Here is a 25565-nt window from a genome sequence, read left to right on the forward strand (position 1 = left end):
TTTATTACTGGGTATAAATTTAGAAGTGTCTATTTTTTAATAAAATCGAGCTAAGTGTACAATCGATTACTTATAAGTGGTTACAGTTGTACATTTTGGCGTACAATAATTGTTCGTATTTATTGACAAGCAAAAAATCTCAACAATCAGTTGTTTTAAATATTAATTAATATAGGATGTGATAATACTCTATTTTTTACACAAGTGCCATTAATAACTCAGTCAGCCCTTTTATAAACCGAGAATGCTTCAAGCTTGTGTAGAAATTACAAACAATATGTGTAAATATAATAGATAAAAAATAAATTATGTAGTACTTTTATCTATGTGGCGTGCAGTAGGTTAGGTGTTTATGACATAAAGATACAAAACAAGTGAAAATTTCAGGTATATACTTTTATTATCAGACAGAAACGAAGAACGGAAAACAGATTAACAAAATAGTAAAACTGTCAACTTTTGTTACATTGTCTATATAATCAATATAGTTCCATAATAATAACTATAAATTCTATAACAAATTAATAATGACTATTTAAACAGTATGTCCTAAAACGATGAATTAACATCTATATTATGTAGACTTTGGTTAGAGCTACGATTTTATAATTATGTAAAGTATTATTTATTTTAATATAATAATAAAGTAATATATTTATATTATATAAATGTCCCAATGGGAACTAAAATGTTTGCAATAGGCAACATATTGAATCTAGTTTTATATATAAAAAATAAGGTTAGCTACTACTTAAGTAATATTATAATTAGTATCATACTTTGGGTTGCATAATATTAAAAAACTAAAAAATTAAAATTTGATAAATGCCGATCAATGAACTACGGTCTACGGAATGTTTAAGTACTATAATTAATTGTCATTCTGGACATACTGTATAATAATAATATTTAATATATGATACTAAATTAAAGTATTAAACTTACAGACAATTAAATTAAATTAAAATAGTACGAAAAATGAATTTAAATAACCTTCTGTTTATAATGACAATATCTATAAAATAATCAAGTCTACAGGGTGGATGTTCGTTAATAATTATACAAATCAATTTCATGTTAAGTCGTTTTACAGCTTATAATATAGTAACAAATGTTTAAAAAGTTACTGGTTGTTATTCATAATGACTTTTAGACTTAACAATATTAACAAGATAACTATCAAATTGTTTTTACAATTTGTTTTTTTTTTTGTTTACCTTAAAAACGGTTTAGCATTGATTTTATATTATACAGATAAGATATCCATTATTAACCGGTAATGGACTATACGATTTCGAGGAAAGTAAATGTACGAATATTGTATCACACACAGATACTTATGAACATCCCTCTTAAACGAATGTTAGCCGCTGTATATTTTAACAATGGTATGTCCTATCTGTATACTATAAAATCTATGGTACTAGTCATCCCAAGAAGTCAATCTCAGGTCGATTTCATTGTAGGTAAACAATTACCAAATAAGAGAATGTCTATGATGTTCGCATATAAAATACAAGGTGTCTAAACACCTCCAAGTTTATCATTTTATTTTGACACACGATTAAACACCCTGTAGGTAAAAATGTAAGTACAGTTAAGTATATAAATGTGTATGATAAAGTATAAATATTATATGCATTTCAATCATTATAGCATTTAATAAGTAAACCATCTAATGTCCGAGTTAAATTACTTATTTAAAAAGATCATATTTTATTATAAATAATATTTATCTATTGTGGTTAAATAACGCATTATATCGTTATTTTTGTTACAAGTATAATTTTATTTTGCATATTAATATTTACTTATCACCTAAATATACGAATAAATAAGAAATATATTCAGTATAATAATAAATTTATAATTTTACTAGTTAAATCAAAAGTACAGTATAGTTTTAAAAATGTTAACACAAAGTTGATCAGCAGTATCAAGAAATAATATAGTTTTAAAAACGACCTGACATCATTTAATAATATAATAATAATAATAACTAGTATTATATTTATACAGGGTGATCTATCCAACATCCAACAAGGTCTTATGGTTTCAGATAAAATATTAGTAATTTTTATCGTTATAAATACGATATTCTTACATTTTTATTATGTATATTTTTAACTTTTTAATGGTAAATTTGTTAGACTAGTGATTTAGTTATTTGTAACTTTATTTTTATTGATGACTTCCAAAATATTTTATGTACTCGAATGAATCTAAGGGTAAGTATTTTTTTATTAATCCCATTTTATAATTAATATTGTTCTGAAACGATGTTTTAGTTAGTTTGAATTAGTAGTATTAAAAAAAAAATTATCACAATGGGAAATGCGTGATTTCTTAATTTTATAAACGGATATGAAAATATTTAAATTAAAATTTTATCCTGAATTCCCATTCAATTACATGAATTGTTAAATGGATCACCTGGTATGAATATATGTATAATATTATTAAAATATTTACAAAATAATCCAGTATCATATAAAAAAGTTTTATATTATTATATTGGTGTAATCGATAATACTTGCTGTCATAAAGTATGATATAAAATAATCAACTTTTTGAAGCTAGTCACTAATATTTATTATTGTGTTGTAAAAAAAAACATTTTCTAGTACAGACGAAAAGGCAAGAGCTAGATTGAAATAAAATTACAGTCGCACAATATACAATTACCTAAAAGACAAAAAATGGATTTGTTACTCAAGGTTCTTTATAAAATGTCACTAATTACACAAAGTAAAAATAAATGTGTACATAAATAATTATTGAAGAATAGGAAATGGTTCTCAGTTGGACGAAAAAAAAAATGTGTTCTACCTTTTTCCTTAATTAAAAAGCTGTTTATGACAGATCTTAGTATATAGTTTATTCATTTTTTTCTGTTTATCCCGGGATGTTATTCGGGTATTTGACAACCGTATGTTGACTTTTTAAAACCGGTTATTTGTCACTGATAAAATGATAATGTAATGTATTTACATTACATTATTTAGTGCCTGTGATCATAACAGTTATAAAGCCATAACCGTTTTAAGCGAATTAGTCACTACTTAACTAAAGCTGAGATAATGCGGACAAAGAATGTGGCAGAACGGCTAGTTTGTGGCATTCAATTAAATTTCTCCATAATGACTTAATATGTTTGTATATTATGTACATTTTTTGGGAGTATTACATTTGTGGAATATCATTTTTTTTAAAAACACGCCTTAGTCCTACATCATTATTGTGGTCCTACAAAAGATTAATAACCCATGATGATATTAAAACTTTGTAAAAGAACTTTCACCATATAAACGAACCACAGTAAGCGGTCACAAGCCTGTAGCAATTATACTATCATGACTGAATGTAGAGAAAATGAATTCGCATAAAAATGAAAAACATTATAATAATTGCATGAAAATAATACAAATATTATATAGTCAATAACACAGGCGGTGTCAAATGTCATAAAGAAAATGTCAGATTCGACAAGATGTAACATGTATGTTTGACTATACACTAATTGCGTACCTATAATCTATAGAGGTCAGAAGAAGAGATCGGCCAGAACAGTTAAAAAGAAAAACAATACACCTAATACCTACCTATATTTACTTAATTTTATTTGTTTATATTATATAGTATATAGATATAGGAAATGCGCTTAACGTGCTTTTAAAATTATGAGATTGGCACTAATTTTTGTTTTGTTATTAATATTATTCTATGCTAATATATTTTTGATCTCTGCTTGTCCATTAGTGGTAACGCTAAGATCCTATTACGACGTATGGGGCAAAAATGAATCAGTAGAGTCAAGTCCTTTAATAATAATCGAATATTAGCTATAGTTCCTACACTATTTTTTTTTTTATTTATATGCGCCCGGTATGGATTACTCATATGCGAGTACTTATCATTAGTCTAAGCGAACACGTAAGAAGGTTAAAATTATTAACCCTAATTAATACTAACACAACAACGCCCGATTACTTTTGACATCTATAACGAAACGTTCAAAACAATCAAACAATCAAACTTATCGAAAGTAAAACTATGTGGTAGGCTTTAGAGAATAGCCGGTAAAATATTTATATTCCTATAAACTTTTAGAGTACCAAACTAATTTTTGGTCGTTCTAATATACTAAGACTAATATAATAACCGTCATCGCCCATTTCTTAAAATTCTATGAAATTTTTTTAGATTTTGGAATGCACTTTCGGAATGATCAGAAGTTTATTTACATAAATAATTAATAATACTCAATATTTCAAAATTATTAAATGATATATTGATCGTGATGTTTTATGTCTTGAATAACAATACAAATAAGGTGTTGTTAATCCTTACAACAATTAATTTACTCTAGAAACTAATTTTCCTAGATTGAATGGAATAATTTATATACTATTTTAAACAGTTTTTGAATAATAATTATAATTTGTCAGTCACGTTAATTTAGAATATATCATTTGACTAACGGTCGGAGGATAGCCATAAGATTGGCTACGCCCAAACGCGGCCCTAGTCAGTTTTAAAGGGCGTACCCGTGTAAAGGGGCGATAATCATACAACTGATGGCAGTGTAAGATTTAAATTTGAATGAGTAAGAAGAGAATAAAAATTATTGATATGAATTTTAAAAAAATGACCACAGGCGATTACCGGTTTGAGATACCAATGAATGAGGAACCAGTATAAAGACTTAGTAGCTGCTAATTTGCAGCGGCTATCCGTTGCCCCATATTATGATAGTACTATTGCATTACATTGGGTTTTTAAGACTTTTGAGTCCGGTTACAGAGTAGTAACTGTTATAACGCAATGATAATAATAATTTATATTGTGCTTACTGGTTTAGTAATAATATAAAATAGTAGTAGTCATAATAATAACAGTAATGGTAATAATAAACAATAAATTCGTACACATGTACAACATTTAAATGGGAATGATTAATAAATAGTGTTACGGCCGAATAGCAGACCGAAATGGTGGGCGAAAACAAAAGGAAAAATCTATTCGTCATTTTTATCCGGAAAAGGTTTAGGGTTGTCTGGCGTAGAGACTGGTGATGTGACTGTCGAAGAGACAGTCGAAATTACTGGTGTAGACTCTGTTGATAACACTTGGATGTCGCTCATAGTGTACGTGGTCTTTGACAATCGTAGTTTTTGTTCTGTGTATACAAATAGAATATACAAGTTTATTTTATATATTATTAATAACTATATTACACAGTAAACGGTATGTTTATAGGGTTGGAATAGTGATTACCTTTGATCGCTTGAGCCATCCATTTTTTTTTGTTAAATTCCAAGCAATCTCTCCATGGCTTTTCAATTTTAAACAGTTTGACTTCTGCATTACCGTTTGCTTTTTTGTCTAAAACCGAAATCAATTCTAGGTATAATTCTCTAGTATTGTTATCCACGATTATTTATTTCGTCAGTTGATATTTATATTTAAAATGTTTATAAAAGTTGATAAGCAAAACGAAATACTACGTTATCAATAAATAATTCAGAAACATTTGATTTACCACCGCTCTTAGTATCATCTTCATTGGCGTCTTTTGATCCTGATGTTCCAACTTCTTCCAAGTTGTTGCTCATAGCGTTACAAGCAATCGAGACATCTGATTCTGATCTCTCATTGTCATCTGCTTTTTTATCAACGACGGACGTTTCATCGGTCACAGGGTTTGAAACCACGTTGATTGGTCCCAATATCACTTCGAGCATATCGCTGCACAATGACATGCTGGGCTCGACAATAAATTCAATAAAACCTGTATAGAAACAAAATTATTTTAAAACTTTAAACTTTTATTGAATTAATATGAGTTTATATAAACATTACAAAACAAATAGAACAATAGAAAAGTTATATTTTTACATTAGTTTTATTAAATAATTATTAAGTTAAATATTTAAACATTGAAAAAACCTAAAAATTGAATATTTTTCGATACAAAATAACGGCACGCTATAACTTTTTTAAAAATAGTATAACTAGTTCCAAATTTGTGTTCCGAAGAGTATTGTTTGGATAATGTAGATACTATCGGTAAACGTTGATAAACCAAAAAAAAATATAATAAATTTGTTTGCATTATTTTGCTTTTTTAGGTGTAATTTTAGGACTTGAGGACTGAAAATTGGACCCACGCTATTGATCATAAATTGTATACAAATAATAATCTTTAAAACATTTGTATATTAGACCTTTTTTGTTAAAAATAATAAATGACTCACCAATTTGTGATTCAGCAATAAGCGTGTTGTTTCTGTCACACAGCGGACTGTAGGGCAATCCAAGCTTATTCTCTAAATCTCCCTGCAAGAAGAATTCCTCTAGCAACTGGCATGTCCATTTGTAATGCAATTTCCATTCCTTGGCCGGGTGCGCTATGTCGGCGCAGTGCAGTACCATGGACATAGCTTTAGATTTATCAATCCTAAATCGGGGCGGAAACGTTATTTGTATATCAATAATTAAACAACATCAGTTTTTGTTCGTTGTTATTCGTGTTTAATGTTGGACGTCGGGGACCATATTTTCACATTTGACTCACGTGGGTTCTGGCGAAGATATCAATGTCTTCATAGTCTTCAGCTGCTGAAAATGGAAACTCATGTCAGTCGCCAACACCATATCGATCATGAGCGAACGGAATTCGCGGTACTCTTCTTTTGTCAAATTCACCAATATGTTACAATCGTCGTCTCTCAGCAATCTAAACATACCACATCGGTTGTACGGTTATAGGTATAGCAGTTCTATTATATTACAGCAGTCATAATAGTATAAGAAGAATAATAGAGATGGCCGACCAGGGGCGAATCAATTACTTGAAGGTACAACTGATGTGATGGTTTTCCAACACAGCGCGGTCGTTGTACAGCAAAGCAATATCCGATCCCGACATCACGTGGAAATTATTGGTGGTTCCTGTGTGCTCATAGTCGTGAGTGATTGCCGCTATTAACATGGCGAATATTTCCAAATCTGTCAACCAATTCTGTGAACGATAACATTCAGTATAAGCCCCTCAGTAATAGCGACTAGCGCTTAATTTTGGAAAATGTCGACACAAGAGGTCTTTTTTTTATATTATTGGATCACATATTTATTTAATTGTACTAATAATGCCGTAGCTACAGCAGAGTTAATAAAATAATTGTATAAAGTAGTCAAGTTAGATCAAAGGAAGAAATTTCAGTAATATCATGAAAATGTGTAGGTATGTGTTGCCACGTCTATTATCTATTATGAAACTGTATATAAAATATATTATTTAGGGTCAGATGAATTATGGTAAACAAATAGGTCGAAATTAAATATAATTTTTATGAATAGAAATAATAAAAAGATTTGATATTTTTTTTAGCTTTTTTATGCTTTAACGTATTTTGATTAGGCTTGCGATTAAAATAAAACATGTTATTTACTTGTATTAAAAAGTGGTATTTACTCCCACTTTATGAAGGGTTTCCCGCCTGTGAGTCTAAACCATGCTTTCTAAGTAGATTAACTACGGAATAATATTAAATAATGATTAGGGCCTGCACTCTGTATCGTCTGTAACGCAACGCTTATACACAACAAACTGTGTTCCTAGATGGCGTGACATTTTACGTTGAGTTATACAGAAGTTATCTGATCTATTTAAATTATTATTTATTATTGTTATACGTTACCCGTCGACGAAAGTTTATTTAGGTTTAATAATTACTGATTATACGACTATACTTATAAGATACAAAATAGTTTAATAACAGATAATATAGTAATTAGTTGTAATACAGAGAAAAACTGAAATTACAATGCAATTCTAGATTTTTCAATTTTTTAAATGCAAAAACCAAATGTTTTAAATGATAACTATAATATATATGTAAATTAATTATTGTAATTTAAAAATATACTAGATTTATTGTAATTTATTTATGTGCTAGATGTCAACGGATGTATTATTAAAGAATATTTTCTTAACGAAAAAATATAATTAAAGAAACAATTGGATTTTTTAAATACCACAACGTCGTGAAATATACCTTTTTTGTAATTCTGGAATATATTAGAACATAAAATACGTTTATGCCTTAGACTATGTGTGTCATCATTTGCAGTAAAAATGTACAAAATGTAATTGCAATTTCTTTAATTTTCATGGCTCCATTAAAACAAATTAATTTCAAATAACAAAATGTAAATGCTTAACATGTTTTTCATGTTATATTTCAGCTAAAAAACGAATTGTACACCCACCAGGTTTTGCCCACTCATTTGACATAAATAGTATTAATAGGCATTATGGATGTATTTTGACATTTTCTATGCTATTTTATTGTGCACTAAATATCCACCAAAGATCAAAAATAATTAGACAGGGTATACTTAAATGGATTTAGAAGGTAAAGAGATTTATTGACCAACAGTATTTTAAGAAATCAATGTTCAGACGGCGACTAATTGGGTCACTAGACACCTGGTACCTACTTCTCTAACCCAGAATATATTATATTGTACGGTGTGAGTAGTTAAAGTTTAAACACATGTTTTCCTTTGAAGTTTAATCCACTACATTTGCACAGTAAAAATGGTAACGAGCGAGACTTATTACCATTAGTCCTGTCTGGAACAGCATGTAGTGAACGGTTTGAGCTACATCGGCACCGTGCAAATTGTTATGGTACGGGTTCTTGTGTCTCGAATATCCTTCTTCGATTTTCGCTAAGAAGTTTTCCATCACGACAGTCGGCACCTAATAATAATAATAAATAAGGATCGGTAAAAAAATGTTATATCAACAATTCAATATTATTTTACACATAAACCCATTAGGGTTTTACTTTATTTTTACGGGTTTTATTCAATTTATTACATAATAATAACTAAATAATCTGTTTCCGAAGTCACGTTTTTATTTAAAATATTTGTGATAAAATATGATGACATTTTTTTATTGACTATTACCAATTAATATGTTATTCATAGGCGGAGATTTCATTAATTTTTTTGGGGGGGGGCTAGCATTTTTCTACCTAAAATGACCTGCAAAGGATTTACACTCCTAAATTATTAATATATAACACTATAAATGTATAAATAAAAATCATAATAATTATAATACAATATTTGTATATTTTTGCAGTATATATGCAATGTACCTATTCTTAGATCCAAATATATCAATTATTTTTTCTACATCAATATTTAAATCGTTTTCAATGTACAATATGGATGAATTATTAAACCTGTCTTGCAACATACTAGTACGTAACCATGTCTTAATTTTGCGCATAGCTGAAAAGCTGCGTTCGCATGTAGCTGAACTAATTGGCAAAGACATGGCGACTTAAAATAATTTAAATAAGCTGGGAAATACATTTTGGGTTAGAGCCGTTTGAATTTTATCAATATTTATTGCGTTTTTTGAAAAATGTATAACTTTATTTAGCACTTGAATTAAAATTAAATGATAACATTATCAAAAACATTGTTATAATGTTTTGCCGTTTTGGAACTGAAATAATTTTCATAATTTATTCTTATTAATAATTTTAGTTTTTACTCCATTAATTAAGGAATTTATTACTTTGATAAGTGATCAAATAATTGGGGGGGTTATTGATAATTATGGGGGTGCTAAGCCCCCCAAGCACCCCCCAATCTCCGCCTATGATGTTATTTAACAGTATGTAAGTATGATCTGATAGTTAAAATGTAATAACCAGAGTTTAAATAACGCATATTTCAATGTTTTTTTTTTTAATTAAAAGTATTATAAAGGTACCGGTATAAAAATAGTAAAAAAATACAAATGAATAAAAAAACTGTGTAATAGCGTTTAATTCAGCAGAATATATAGACACTAAGTAGTTGGCATGCTGTGCAATTTTATACTTAGTAAGTAGCTTTTTATGAGTGCAAACGTACAAAGGCATCAGAATATTGTTAAGAATGATTAAATACATTTCTTTTTGTGTACGGTTTTAATTAATCGGTAGATCCGATGAACTTTATGAGTATATTTTTGTTATCTAAACGATTTGTGCTTACTTTAAATTTCTGGAATATCCCGTAACGGTTAAGCAAGTCGTAACCTAAGTACTTGAGAGGCTGTCCGTTTGCATAACTGCTTAGCTCGTATACATCAAATGACCAATCGTTTACGTTCTGCAAACAAAAAGTACAGTGGCTTGCGTAACACCTTCTTACCGTCCACACACACACATTGATAATATTGAACCACTAATATATGCTAATTTGGTTGTTGACTTACTAGCACTAAGAACCCCACGGGTTATATTTTATCGTTGAACACTAACTTAAATACATCACAATTTATTATTATTTCCTATAAAATACTACAAATATGATATTATAGTAATTACTTACTTTGATATGTAATACAAATTTTAACAATAACCAAATACGGTCTCGCCCTACATCATTCGTCTCACAATATTTAAGCGGACAAATGATTTCTACGGCGACAAGACTTTAAACCGAAAAGGTAAGAGATGTTTCAAAAGAACAACATAAGCCCCGTGGGATCAACCCAGCACACAACTTGACTAACAATACAAAATAAATACATTTTTAAGAGAAAACTTAGTGAGTTGTAGAAATATATAAGTATAAATGCTGAAAAATTGTTTAAGAACAGAAAAAATATAAACATTTGACAAAAACCAATTTTAATGAATTTCAATGAAAACAAATTATTTTTTGATATTTTTGATTTAGAGATTAATTTCAAGGTAATAATTTTTTTATGTAAGTTATAAGTCACTTTGGCGCTATAAACAAACTTTACAAGAAAAACTATTAAGTTCAGTAAAATAAATGGAACATTGTCGAACAATAATCGAACATAATCGAACAATTGAACATTGTGTTCGTTATAAGAAGACATACTATAAAGTCCAGATATTATAATTCAAACTTCTGATTAATACAAACATAAAACATATATATGTATAATAAAGTAATATTCAAACTCTTATTACGGCGCTTAGTAATATAATTTTTAAACTGTAGAACGACGTCATTCTTTGAACAAATAAAAACGTATCAATATCCGATTACTTTACGAAGCGTCTTCATAATTTTCGTTCGGCATGTTTCTTATTTTGAGCAATAAAAAATACCGTGCTTCTTTTACAGGTTTTAGGTATAAAAATAATAACGTTTAATCTTTCCTTCGAAGAAAAGACATTGGAACATAAATATATATTTTGGCGACTTCTACAAAATTAGCTGTTCAACCCATTTCTTCACAACCCCCTAGTCATATCCTCCCCACATGTTCCCCTTTGTCAATGTGTGTGATAAAAGCGTCAGGTTTTCGACAGAACCCCACCTTAAGATATGTTCATGTCAATAGGTGTGTTGCGCTGTTTAAAAACTTACATATTATAATCTCTAAGAATGATTGTCAAAACCGCGTAAGATACAAAATAAAATAATCTACTATTTCATAATAATTTAATGTTACACTTTTATACTGAGTTGTAAACGATAATTACCATTTGCAATCTTACTTTGAGCGATTCCGTCACATTATCCGGAAACTGCATCAATGGCGTAGTTGTCATTCTTCTATAAATGCGGTCTACAAATATGCCGGCTCTGATAGCATGGGCCACTGACTTGAACTTGGGCTTGTCCTCACCCCTACGCCTGGGGGTAGCCATTTGTCTGGTGAAAGTCGATGCCAACCAGTCGCGCACTTCCTGCGGTACCTTGTCAGGTTGCACCTCTGACAATTCGTCGTCCTCCTCGGCTGCCAATCTTCTGTACATATACACAAACACACACACAAACGAAGCATCCAATTAGCATTATGACAACTAAGTATAAGCGCTGTCCTTGTATGCCGTCAAAAAAGATATGATTTTGATAGAGTAAACATACAAACATGTTACAATCAATTCTGGGTAGAAACCGCGTTTGGAAGGTATTTGATCGGGAGTACTTGCAGGATACTGCAAAAGTTCAACTTTATTTTTGTTTTAATCTATTTTTAATCCGAATTCTACAGGTCACGTCGTAGGGCAAGCTTAAAACAATATGACTGAAGTGACTACAAATTCATAAAGAAATGTACTTTATATGTTTTAATAGATATATTGAGTATTAATGTACACATTATACTTACACTCAAAAGTTACAATAAAAATAAAGTTTATTCAAATTATTATATCTATGATCTACTTAACACAGAACAAAACTATTCAACCAGAGTATTAAGAATTAAAATATGAAGTTTAACATTTTTTTTTATACAAGGTGATCCATTAAACCTAAGACACTCATTTTTTCGGAGAATAATTGCAATTTTATAGTTTTTCTTTTTGAAAATATTTTTTTTGATGTTATAGTAGAACATTATTAAATTGCCAAATATTTAACTACCCTAGTATTTCCCATAGCGCTATCAACTTTTGAAAACTGTATGGGAACACATTTATTTAAACAACTTTTTGAAAGTAGAATAACTTCCTACGAATGTTGTCTGATCGAAAACCAGTTCTGAATAACTACTTTTAGTCAGGTATTAAAGTTCAAAATATAGAAGGGGGAAATTTTAGTATTATGATTTCCGCACGCATTACTCAAGCGCACTACGTCTCCCGTCCTAAATTTTAAACTTTAATAACTTTAAATTTAGATGTTAAAAACTGGTTATCAACCAGGTAAAATGTTCAGCAAATTATTATTAAATAAAAAAGTTAATTACTGTACGTTCCCATTTAGCATTTAAGATTCAAAAGTGCTCTGGAAAAGACTAAAAACGGTAAATATTTGGTAATTTTATAAAATTGTAATTATTTTCCAAGAATATAATTTTTAAAAAACAAACATTAGAATTAATTTGTTAAAATAATATTGCGCTATTAATAGCGTATAATTAATTAATTTAAACTAAAATTAATATGATTGGTATAGTTACGATAAGTTTTAATGTATTTTTATTCTTTAGTTTAGGTATAAAATTAGAACTGTTGTTTCGACATTTTGAAATTCTTGACGATAATGTAATACCTATTTAGATTATATCGAAATGATCATTTTTAATTATACGAAGATATATATATATATATATATTAAAAAAACAATACGATAGGGGAAAAATAGGATAAGACTGACGCAACGTTGGTTTTTCGTATCACCCATGTGCTTAGCGTATTTCATGCATGTTGTTGATAAAAAAAGTTTTCTCTAATTGTAAGCGATTTTTAAAAAAATATTTTCTACAAACCGTGTGACAAGTAATTTTCTAAGGAGTATCGTGACTTGTTTTCTTATTTGTGTGGTACCTTTTTTCTTTTTTAACGGACATACGACAACGCATGCATGTCCAACAGTCGTGAAATTAATATACGACACTTTATATATAGTATATAAATTACAATATTACAAGAAAAAATAATTTTATCGACTAGTCCATTAAATCAATGGTAATAAAAAAACAAACCAAACAATTTTTATAAACAAATAATATCTAATACAATACATATAAGCTTTGGTGTCAAGAGCACTACAACGATTGCGAGCAACAAACAACACGTTATATTATATTATGGTCTACATAGTTACCATACAAAAGTAACAACTTATATATTTTTATAATACATCCAATAAATGTTTAAGCATGCTTAGGTATCTAAAAATACATGGATGCGAGAAATGTAATATATTTGTTCAATACAAATACATAAGATACTATTATACATTTGATGTAGGTATCTTAGATTGCATATGTAATTTTGTAATTGTTGTACTCGGCTTAAAGAAGATTTGCCAATAACCACAGCTGAAAACGCGACGTTGACTTTTTTTTTTTTTACATTGAATGAAGACCTAGATAATGATATAGTAATGATAAAAGCTATGTATAATATATATATATATATACTAAACTCTACCAGTCAATATACCAGTAACGTGCTCGCTTTTAAAATAATTATAGCACCTAGAGTCTATTCATTTTATTACTATTGTTATTATGATTGTTAAGAACGGTGGGGTGGACCTTGGTTTTCGGTATAATTATTGTTTTAATGACTCCTAAAACGAGCATCGCCACCCTCGAATGGACATCCCTCGGTCATTTACATAGCTGTACATATTAAAAAGGGTCACGGCGGCTGTGCCGAACCCTCTCTTTGGAGGTACCGATCATTTCAAAGGGAATTACCGTACTGGTCGTCTGGCATTAATTCGGTGTGCAAATGGTCAACACAACTATCATCGTTCCGACGAACAACGATATTACTTAAATGTATTGTGATGAACACAATAAACGCTGTACAACTCCTACAACAAGGGTACCCTTTTAAGAGAAAATATACATTTATACATAATTATAATAATACATCCATTACGAATTACTGGCATTCAGTTCCGATTATCGCACGTACGAAACTAAACGGATCGATATTAATACTCGAGGACAATATTCCTCTATCCGATATAAGTAATACAATTCCTATAACAACCATTACAGCTAATATAAGGAAACATATTGGCAAATCAAAATTACCCGCACCGAGGTCGTCCTAACCGATATTGTATTGTGTGGTGTTGTAGTGACAATTGATAATATCATAGGAAACTATAGCCCGGAGACATTGAACGGTGTTCGTGAGTAGCCTTTGACGGAGAATAGACTACCGTCGGCTTGTCAGTGGATTTAACCAGGTAATTACATTTCACTTGTTAGGTGTATCGTTGATGGGAATCAATTGAACTTTCGACAAGCGCCCAATGCTGAAGCAATGATATAATCATAATATGACTGCAGTTTCTCTTCATCCACGCACATCGATTGGCCATTATCGATTTTGAAATGGGAATAATTATTATTTTTGCAATAATAGTCTCGAGTGGAGATGTGGCAAAATATAGAAGATTTACGGCGTTATATCGAACATAGTTACTGATATGTACAATCCATATAACAAACATGCTTTTTGTTATGCTCAATTATTAATAAGTAGGTAATAACATGTCAATAATTGACAATAAAACAACTAATATATATATATATTAAAAACGAGAGATGTAAAAAACGAGAAGTGGATAGGCAATTCAAGCTAATTGAACACGGAAGAAGATTAGCATCTTGCTTATCTGATTGACAGATATCGTTAACTGACATGAGATAACGTAAGTGTTGAATAAAATAATACAGTTGTTAGTAATACCATTGATTATAAATAATATACATAGCCCATTGGCATGTATTTTTTGCTGTGCGTAAATTGTGGCCGTTGTAGAGCGCTTTATACTGTTTTTAGTTATGGCGGTAGGTACCATGAGCGCTGACGATCGTTGCGCAAGCGCACTACGTCGTTCCTGGCTGTATTGCGCCTGCGCGTCGATCGTCAGCGCTCACACAGTATCTACCGACATAACTAAAAACAGTATAAAGCCCTCTACAACGGCACAATTTACGCGCAGCAAAAAATACATGCCAGTGGGCTATCTATATTATTTATAATCAATGGTATTACCTTGGCTTGTGGTCGAGATTCATAATAGATTTACATACTACCAAATATTAATCAGGTTGTGTGATACGAATTGAATCGAATAATATCCAATTAAATTTGAATTCCTAAAGCTAATTATTCGCTTGTGTAATATAACCAGTTCATAATGATGCCACATTTAATACGATCAATGACATAATATATAGACAACAGTATCTCAATCCAATCAGCTTCTAAAATACGTTTTATCAAGAGAACACGGAATTATATTAAAATCTCTTTGAACGGTGTAATTGTATTTTGTGTAGTCTGCGCGTTCATTGAATTATTGTTCACGCATGAGTGTAATTAAATGTAAATATATTAATATAATATAAGCTCAATAATTTTCTACGCAATGCTTTCAATGTTCCAGTATGAAATTGAGTTGTACCCAATATTATATACAACATTATTCGCAATTATCACCTACATATTTTGCATAACCAACAACTAAATGTATAGTTAATACGATTATGGGTGCACTAAACATAATATACAACGGTGCATCAGTATATCTACAATGTGGACCATTAGGAGATTACAGATTTGTGCACGGAATATAATATGGAAATCTATCAAATCCTCGTGATCCAAACTGTACATTATATATAACAGTTACTGGAGCTATAAGAGCTGATGAGACGAAACGGGCGAGGTAAGCTGTCAGATCCATGCACACGCGAGTATTTAGTCGTCAATCAGTTTGGTTATTAAATTGAGAGGTAGAGAGACAGACCGAGAATATTATAATATCAAACTTACAGCGTATGAGATTTAGTAGTAGAAATAGTTAGTTAAGGCAGTTCAAGCTACCCACTCGTAATTTATATTATGACCACGGGCTTGCGCAAATAAATACTGTTAGAGACTACTTAACTCTCAAGATTTTCATAGAAAAATTCAGGAGAATATTATCTATGCTTTAGCTTGCTAATATTCGATAGATCAAATAATTTGTTTTATATACATTTTTTAAGTTTAGTTTTTTTAGTATTCTTCAATAAATTATTTAGAATTAATGAACTGAGTAATGGAAAATTAAAAAACGCTTAAGCACAGATAACGTTCTCTTCTAACTATTATTTATTGATAACATTTGGTGATTTTAAACAATTACAAAAAAATTGGTTTTGATGTAAAAAAAAATATATTTTTTTAAATTCTCTGTAAAGAGTTGACTTTAACCAAAAACAAGACAGTGGTTTACAGGCGTTTTTAGATAAAATAAAAATAAAACCTACGTAAAATTGTTTAAGTCTTTGGTAAAGAACTACAACGAAATAAAATGCGGAATGTCTCTTAAATTTCAATTTTAGTGTTTTATATGCTAAGAATGTAGGAACGTACTCGCGACAACAAGAAAAACGTTTTTATTAGATTATAAATTGTATTTTGAATGCTGCTAGTATAAGAATATTGCAATGAAAACTTATTATGAGGCTACATATTTTGAAGACTCGTTTGAAAAAAATTTTTATAATATTGCAGACAATTTTGAAAAATTACTGTCTTTTAGATAATTATGTAAATATTAAACCGCCTATATAATAGTATTTTGAGAATAAAAGAGAACACTTGATATGTTGTTGACTAATAGATTTCTAATCAATTCGTTTCCGATTCAACGGGAATAATTTTGAAAACAGCTTTATTACAAACTGTCATGACGTGTCGAAACAAACCCGTTTGAGATGTTGCTTTGGCGTTAAACGAAATTTTGGGCCATGTTTTAATTACAAGTTTTAGTTTGTTGTGTCTTTCGCCAATTTCGTTTACTCTATTGTTCTTTATACGCGTACTATCGAAAAACTGAAACTTAATTTTTAAATACCTGCGTTGTTTGAAATTGTAAAATGACGGCTTGCGGTTATTCGTTTCGCGCACAGATAACCGAGGGTTCGTACTGAAACGCGTTTCACACAACATAGTGCCGTTTTTTCAATTTTGTGCGATTCAATCATTCATCCAAAAACACCACCAGGTCTGGACAAACTTCGGGCCGCAACTAATTGGAGACGTCGCATCGTCGACAAAAGTTTACGAGACCCATAAACCGAACGAGAATTCCAATAGGCGAAAATCTCATTCTACCGAACACCGTTGTTTCAACTAACTGCAAACACTAACAAGGTGCCTATCCGACCGTCGTTGCACAATCTCTATGTTACACATGGGAACGACATTATAGGGTTGACGGGGTGGGCGAATGCCGGACGTTACGTTTGAATTTCAATTTGCACCCCGGTAATAGCTTTGCGGTTCCCCGGATACAATAAACCTTAAGTCTAATCTTAAGTTGCACAAACAACACCTCGCGTTTACATGACAACAAGAAATTCCTAATAACAGGTCGACGACCCCAATATTATATTGGTTGGTCGTGGTAACAAACGTTAGTCCGTTTTCCCATATCCTGTTGATACAGCCACGCCGAAGGTCACAAGGGAATAAAAAAAATTGTATGTGTTTTTTTTTCTAGACACAATCGCCAAGGCTATCAGGCAACATCAAACACGACTAGATGAACATCCTAATACAAAAATTTAAAATGTCTCAAAACCAACACGTTTTGAACGTTTACTGACAAAAGACTTCGAGGACTTTCGTTATTATGTTTATTTTGTGCACCAATTTGATACACTCCTCTGTTGGAACCAAATTTAATGAAAAAACTGTCGAGTAAAAACATTTAAATGATAAAAAGACCAACCGAGATCGGGCGTTACGTTATGTCTGACCTCATCTAATTAAATTCTCGGTTTTGTTAACAACTATTAACCCTCGTAGTTCTGTAGAAAAACATACAAGAGTAATAACGATCTAAGCCCGAAGTTTTATTTCTATTCGTTTTCGTAATAGATTTTCACTTAGATCGAAATGTAACTGACAGCTGTATAAAACGTTATTACTAACGTATGTAGTACTTGATTTAAGTTATAGATCAGTCAGTCAACTGTTAGCTGATGTGGTCCAACAGATAATGTAGGAAACAGTCATTGGTCTCACGGTCTGATTAAGAAAAAAATAACACTTTAAAAAAAGTGTTATAAAATTCTAAAATTATTAAAAAACATATTATTAGGCGTTTTTATAAAAAATAATTTGAAGTATCTATACTTTTAGCTTCAATGCGATAGCTAAGAAGGTATTGTATTTATAATAATGTGTTTTTATTTTTTTGTTTTTATATTTTTGTGTCTGTACCCACAATATCTTTTAAGCCAATGGACAGATTTCTTCGTGTAGCAGCTCTTAAGGTCAGAAATCGTACCTGTAATGTACATTATTAGACCAACAATTAAAAAAGTTCATCCCTTCCCCTTCAAAATCGAGAAAAACTCCCAAAAAATGTACATATTTTTTAACTTAAAATTTCGGCGCTTCATATCTTTTTTCAAAATAGTCCAATTAGTTCCAAATGTTTATAGAATATTCTTAAGACATAGTACTACTAACAAACGTTGACAACCTAAACAATTATTGTACACCCTTTCTCCTAGAAGGGGTGGAATATTTTTATTTATTTCGCTTTTTCATGCAAAGTTTAAGGGGTTTATGTATGAAAATTAGACCAAAGGTAGATCTAGAATAGGACTATAACATATTATACAATTTCCTCAAAAATCTGTAGTCATTTTTTTATAAAGGAAAAACCAAAAAATAGTGGAAAATTACACTTTGACCGTAGTCAGTTTTTAGGTTGCTATGTGTGGTTAATGCATACTACCCACAGATTCGCATGGAAGCGTTTATTTAAAAGTGATTTTATCATGAAGCGTTTAAGGCGTTTAACACATGTTTATAAAATGAATGTAGGAAGCGCCCAGTGTACAATTTAAGTTTGCATTAATATATTTTTTATTATGCACATTAGCAAATACTGCATTATTATAATATTATGTATATAATACATAATATTATAATGATAAAACACCGTGTTACTCGTGGATAAAGCTAACTAATTCATTAATAAAATATTAAGTACATTCTATGGTCACTGAAATTTTACACATAAGCGTGTTAAGTATAATTAATTTTACCTCTCCAGTTTTGTAGAATTGAACATTTACCGGAAGTCTCGTAAACGGCGGAGTCGTTATTTTAATTTATTATAAAACTTTTAATTTTAAGTTTTGCCATAAATTATTAAACTAAATGATTACTCGATAAATCAGTACATAAAAAAATTAACAAAACGATACTTGTTTTAATTGGTACGATGTGTTTATTATAATTTTTCGTTCGAATAAATAAATTAAGAAAAAAAACGGTCAGTTGCCATAATAAGTTGATTTTATAGAAACAATTGTAAGAAATCGTATAGTACCGTTTTTACTTTGGACTATGAGCACACATGTAGGGTGAATACCTCACGTATGGTCACCCATAGCATTTTGCTTGTACAAATATTATTATATTTATACTACTTACAATTATTAAAAATATTTGAATGTAACGCCTTATAATATACTATATACATAGCACAGTTTTCGATTTTTAAGTTGTTTTACGTTACCTATATAAAATTACAATTGAATAAAAATAATTTTAAAATGCATTTTCTTCGTCTAAGACTACATCATTTTAGTAATATGTATTAAAAAGTTTTTGGGGTAAAAAGCACACATAGATTTTAGTAATATGCTATCAAATTAGATCAATGGTACAATCTTTTTTTTCCGAGAACATTTTTTATAAAAAAAAAATGACCAGAGAATAGTTATTGTTATTTGTATTAACAAACAAGCTATTAAAAATTAGAACCTAACCAGATAGGTGTATTATACATTTATAACACTAAAATGTAATAATAATTAGTAAATGAACTCAGTAAACGTTGTCAATTTCCAAATTTGTTTCATTATCAGTAGGATCACGTCAGCCAGTGAAAACCGCTGTATTGTTTGGAATTATTTAGCTGGTAGTTAGTGCTGACGTGAACGTTGTAAAAACGGTTCATGCTGAACTCGCTGTTAAAGTCCGCGCCACACTAAAGTTAGCTTAACTGACAGCTAAATCAAATTTAGCGTGACATTGCAATAACGACCCTAAGTCACCGTTCATCCCGTTAAATAATAGGTCTGCCGCGAAACGACAATGGTCCGATACGATTTTCCGGTCACGGATGTACGCCAATGCGTGTACCTACTTAGAAAAATAACCATCCGGTGAACTAGATTGGTGACAAAGTTTTTCAAAATGTGTTTTTGTGTATAATATATAGAAATATACGGACACACGTGGACGGTCCGAAGTGGCTACCGAGCGAGCGGGGAGGAAAGGACAAAGACAGCAAAAATGATTAAGGTCAAAACTACTTGGCCAGTTTTATTGGGTCGCGGTCCCTTGAGACGGCTCCGACAGCTTGATTTCCAGCCCGTTACTTTGTCACTCTTTACTCTATATATAATATACCGTGCACGTACATATTCGGTCTCCTCTATCAGCTTTAACAATAACTTTCCATAACATCCGCTCGATTTCCATAGAAAACGTCAGCTTGCCGGGTTTTAGGGATTTGTTTGTAGTAAAAACAATCGGTCTACATGCCGGTCTCTATAGCTAAGCACAAAAATATCAATCACACATTATGTTTTACTCGTTTTATCAATAGAAATTTCTCTCCTCGGTGTCCTTCGTAGTATATTCAAAGGTCAATCACGAGTTGAGTGCAACTAAGACTTCGGTTTCGAGAACCATACTAACGTGAGGCATCCGAAATAAGTACACGACCGTTACCAAAACTTCTTAGGAACTATCAAAGTGTATTGCACAAAAATATGAACGAAATTAATATGTGAATTTAACACAAACTAAGTAAAATGACCACATTTCTTGGTTCCTTGTTTTCTGTGTTTGTAACTACTGACACATAGATTGAATTTAGTTTTAACTAACAAGTCACCTTAGATAAGACATGCTAATCCATTTACAATAATACTTTTGATCTAAATAAATTCATTGAATACCTCTATCAATTTATTTTGTATCTTCATTGTACAGCTGACGTATAATTATTGTCAGTTACTGAACACGCATTTATATTTATAATTTCTGTAAATGTATATAAAAAAACAGGAAGGCTTAACTTTGTTTAGTTGACGAATTTTAATTAAATAAACGAATTGTAAGTATTTCAGCATGCAGGCCACTAAGTTCAGATGCAATATACTATAATGTACACTCTACGGTTTAATATAATACAATGGATCTACACTACCCGGATTGTTCATTTATACTAATACTAATATTAATAGTTATACAAGAAGATAGTATTTTTGTTGGACCATCTTTTAAATCTTCTGTTTAATTTCTATTCTGTGTTGCCTATAAATATTTCCACTCGTATAATACTATTACTCAAGAGTTTTTCAAAATGGCTCAGTGATTCCTGAGAAAATCGTTAACACAGTGTGTACATATAGCCTTATATAAACAAAGAATTTACTTATTTCAAAGCGAATAAAAACAAATTTTAAGTGATGTTATCAATAAGTGCGTTTAAACATTTTCTTTTGAACTTCAAGATTCATTTTTAGAAAAAGTTTTATTCAAATCGGTTTGCTGGTTCTCGATAAAATAATGTGGGACATATAAACTAAACACAGAACCTCTCTTTTTTTTTTTTGTAGGTGAAAAGTTGCAACGTTTCACTCTACAACTCCCATTCTAATGCATATCTGATGCTTATGGTTCTTAAAAAAATGCACATCTACCTAAGTATCTGATAAAAGATTAATTTTAAAAACACAATTTTGTATATTTCAGTAATTTTATAGCAAATTATAAATATTGCCTACGGGTACATATAAATTTGTTTGAGAAAGAGAGGAATTTTTTTGGGAAATCTTTTATTATTGTAACTCGCAAATAAATTAACTTAAAACTAGCATTATATTCGGTATCTTCGATTCTTACTCTTACAAGTGTGCGAAATAAAAAAATAAAAATACCGTATTTTCTCTAATAAACAATGCAGCACTAATACAATAAACATTACAACACATTGGTCTACGACAATAATGCTAGTCCGTACAATTCACAAAACTTAGTACAAGCAAATCAAGCTAGGCACACATCGTTGTTTGGACAATAGGGATTAGGCGTTTTTCTACTATACAGACTAGAGAGTGTAATTTAAACACAACCTTGTCCAGATGGCTGGACGAATACGTCGCGATGAAATGCCCGTCACTCCGGTGGACGTAGACGGTTGTGGATCATTTTGAATGTCTTGGTAGTCGTCCGCGTCGTCCCTGTATTCAGCACATCGCAACAACCGGTTGGTATTACATACATTTTACAGATATACAAAGTGATTCACTAACTTTGAACCAGCCAATATTTCATAAGATATTAGACTTATTGAAATCATCCATTTTTGTAATTGTATACTTAACGGTTCGCCCAAAATCAATTTATTTTTCAAAATTACATATATGTGTTACATTTAAGTTTAATTGAAAATATATCGAATTTGGATAACTTATAACTGTATAAGTATAAAGGAGAATAGTTTAAAAAGTCTAATATGTTTTAAGATATTGGCAGATTCATGGTTAGTGAATGTTAGTTGGACTGTGTCGAAAACAATTGTTTTTTTACCTACTCCTCTAATCAATAGTAGCCTATTGAAATAAAAAATCCTTTAGCTTTTATATCCCTAGGTTAACTTAAGTACTTCCTAGTGAATTTTTGTTTGCATTTTTGATTAACTATGAACAATTTAAATTTTCATTTAAAAAATTCTAATTTCAAAACTAATCAAAATTCTTACAATTTAAAAAAAACCTCTTTAAATATTTCACATGACATAACACGTTTTATCTCAACCAAAGTGGCAGTACAAATTAATGATCGGCAGGTTAAGAATTTTTTAGAACATCCTGATTACTTGATCCAGAAACCAATGGATTATGTTACGCCAAATGAAATTAAACAAGTTTTTGAAAATCTGGCCAACAAAAAACTCCGGGACGCGACTACATCACTAACCTATTGTTCAACAAATTACCTGCAAAAGGACTCGTCCTCATGACTTCCTTATTTATTTCTCTATAACGATTTGGACACTTCACACTCAAATGGAAAATAGCAATGGTAATACTCATAAAAAACCCTGAAAAGGATAAATCTAATTCCAGATAGCTATAAACCGATAAGTTTACTAATCTCCTTATCAAAAATATTTGAGAAAATTATATATGTGAGACTACAAAATTATTTTACTAGTGTAGATACTATTCCAAAATTCTAATTTGGGTTTAGATCAAACCACTCAATGGTGCAACAACTTCTTCGCATAATGGAGCATATTAGTACACCATTTGAAAAACACTGCCCTACTGGGGCACAGTCTTTGTTGACTACTCTAAGGCCTTCGATAAAGTATGGCACGAGGATATTTTGTATCAATACGCCGAAATACTTATTTAATGCCATTTATTCCTTCCTATCGAATAGACAATTCACTTTCAAAATAAACGATAATATCTATGACTTTCGGTTTATATCACCTAGAGTTCCACAAGGCTCTAAACTGGGTCCCATATTATTTAATATTTGTGTAGCTGACATTCTGCAGTCACCACGTACTAGTATTGTCCTCTTCGCTGACGAAACAGCGAATCCCGTAACATTGAAGAGATAACTGTCAACCTACAGAACCATCTCAATATATTACCAAACTGTTGCAAAAACTGGAAAATACAAATAAACCCTTCAAAAAGCACAGGAGTTATTTTTAGCCTACTTCGTTATTGTACACCGGTGCCAATACAATTTGATAATGAGCCCATACCTAACCTAACCTTCGGTCAAATATCTTAGGAGTCACATAGATAAAAGACTAACGTGGTGGCCACATATATCAAGCAAACTACAACAAGCATACCAGCGCCTTTCGTTGTTATTCCCTATACTAAAAAAAAAATCCGCAGTACATAAAAAATGTTCACTATTAATATACAAGCAAATCTTACGTCCACTACTCACCTACATTTGCCCTAATTGGGGTATTTGTGCACTTCAAAATGTTGATTAGTTTTCACGTTAGAGATATGAAAAATTACAATTATCCATGTTATTTGAATGCAAAAAAAGATTCATGAAGTAGTACTAAAGAGTAGAGCTGAGGATGTAAAATTTTAGGAATTTTTTTATTCGAATAGGCTACTATCGATTAATAGAGTAAGTCGTAGAACAAACAAAAAATTAAAAACAGTCTAATATTTTACATATGTATACAAATATTGCATAATTTATACTTATTTATATGTATTCTAAAACGCACTAAAATCGTATGAGCATACACTACATTAGTAGGAGCGCACAATATTGATAAATATTAAGTCTTGTTATTATTTTGGGAAAGAAAATGTTGTTAAGGTTACCGCGTTAGTGAACTGGCTGTGTAACGTATCAGTCGACAAATCGAAAGTAAAATAATGTCTTCCGGTTGTGAAGCGTAAAAGTGAAATATGTTGGGGAAAATAATAAAGGGGTTTTATAGTTTTAAAAAAAACTTTTAGAAATAAATGTTATTATAATTAGGCATACAATTTGTATAATACTGTCAATTACACAAAATATTTTTTGTATGGAAGATGTTTAACTTATTATTTATCTAGGTATACATTATGCACAGTATAAATTCCAACATGACATCTAAGTTCAAAATACAAAAACATTAAACAGTTTTCTATGTTTTTAAAATATACTCATATTAAGAATATAATATATTCGGTTGTATTTTGACTAAACACAAGTGGTTGCAATTTTAACACAGTGAACGTCGTTATAGACTACAACAGACTTACAATTAGTAACGAAATGGCTGTTAAAAGTCAGTAAAATTAATAGAAAAAGTATTCATCGTAAGTATTTCAAAAGAGGAAAATATAGTGTCATTCAACTTTTATAAGTTAATTCTGAGCTTATCACTAAACAATTCCACTTATCTCAATTAAAAAATATAAGATTTTATTTACTCTAGTGTTAATTGAATTCATT

At 30.4% G+C, this 25565-nt stretch overlaps 1 protein-coding gene across 8 annotated transcripts in view; it reads right to left on the minus strand.

Annotated features, from left to right (window-relative positions):
- Window positions 1–2496: 2496 nt before the first annotated feature.
- LOC126844931 (dual specificity calcium/calmodulin-dependent 3',5'-cyclic nucleotide phosphodiesterase 1A-like) overlaps window positions 2497–25565 on the minus strand; it is a 294426-nt gene continuing 271357 nt past the window's right edge. For 5 of the 8 annotated variants that reach the window (XM_050583434.1, XM_050583432.1, XM_050583431.1 and 2 more), the window contains 10 exons: window positions 22703–22810; window positions 11541–11808; window positions 10069–10185; window positions 8630–8770; window positions 6855–7024; window positions 6578–6739; window positions 6258–6460; window positions 5543–5791; window positions 5278–5385; window positions 2497–5179 (listed from right to left, as the gene is read on the minus strand). In XM_050583434.1, the coding sequence (XP_050439391.1) occupies window positions 5019–5179; window positions 5278–5385; window positions 5543–5791; window positions 6258–6460; window positions 6578–6739; window positions 6855–7024; window positions 8630–8770; window positions 10069–10185; window positions 11541–11808; window positions 22703–22810 (1687 nt within the window). In that variant the 3' untranslated portion in view covers window positions 2497–5018. The remainder of the gene's footprint in view (window positions 5180–5277; window positions 5386–5542; window positions 5792–6257; window positions 6461–6577; window positions 6740–6854; window positions 7025–8629; window positions 8771–10068; window positions 10186–11540; window positions 11809–22702; window positions 22811–25565) is intronic. The other 3 variants (XM_050583429.1, XM_050583430.1, XM_050583433.1) reach the window with 3 other exon arrangements.

Source organism: Adelges cooleyi, unplaced genomic scaffold (genome assembly GCF_023614345.1).
Source record: "Adelges cooleyi isolate 19-005CV unplaced genomic scaffold, UGA_ACOO_1.1 ACOO_flye_CR_arks_rails_tigmint_CR_PRNA_651, whole genome shotgun sequence".
In the NCBI taxonomy this organism is placed as follows: domain Eukaryota; kingdom Metazoa; phylum Arthropoda; class Insecta; order Hemiptera; family Adelgidae; genus Adelges; species Adelges cooleyi.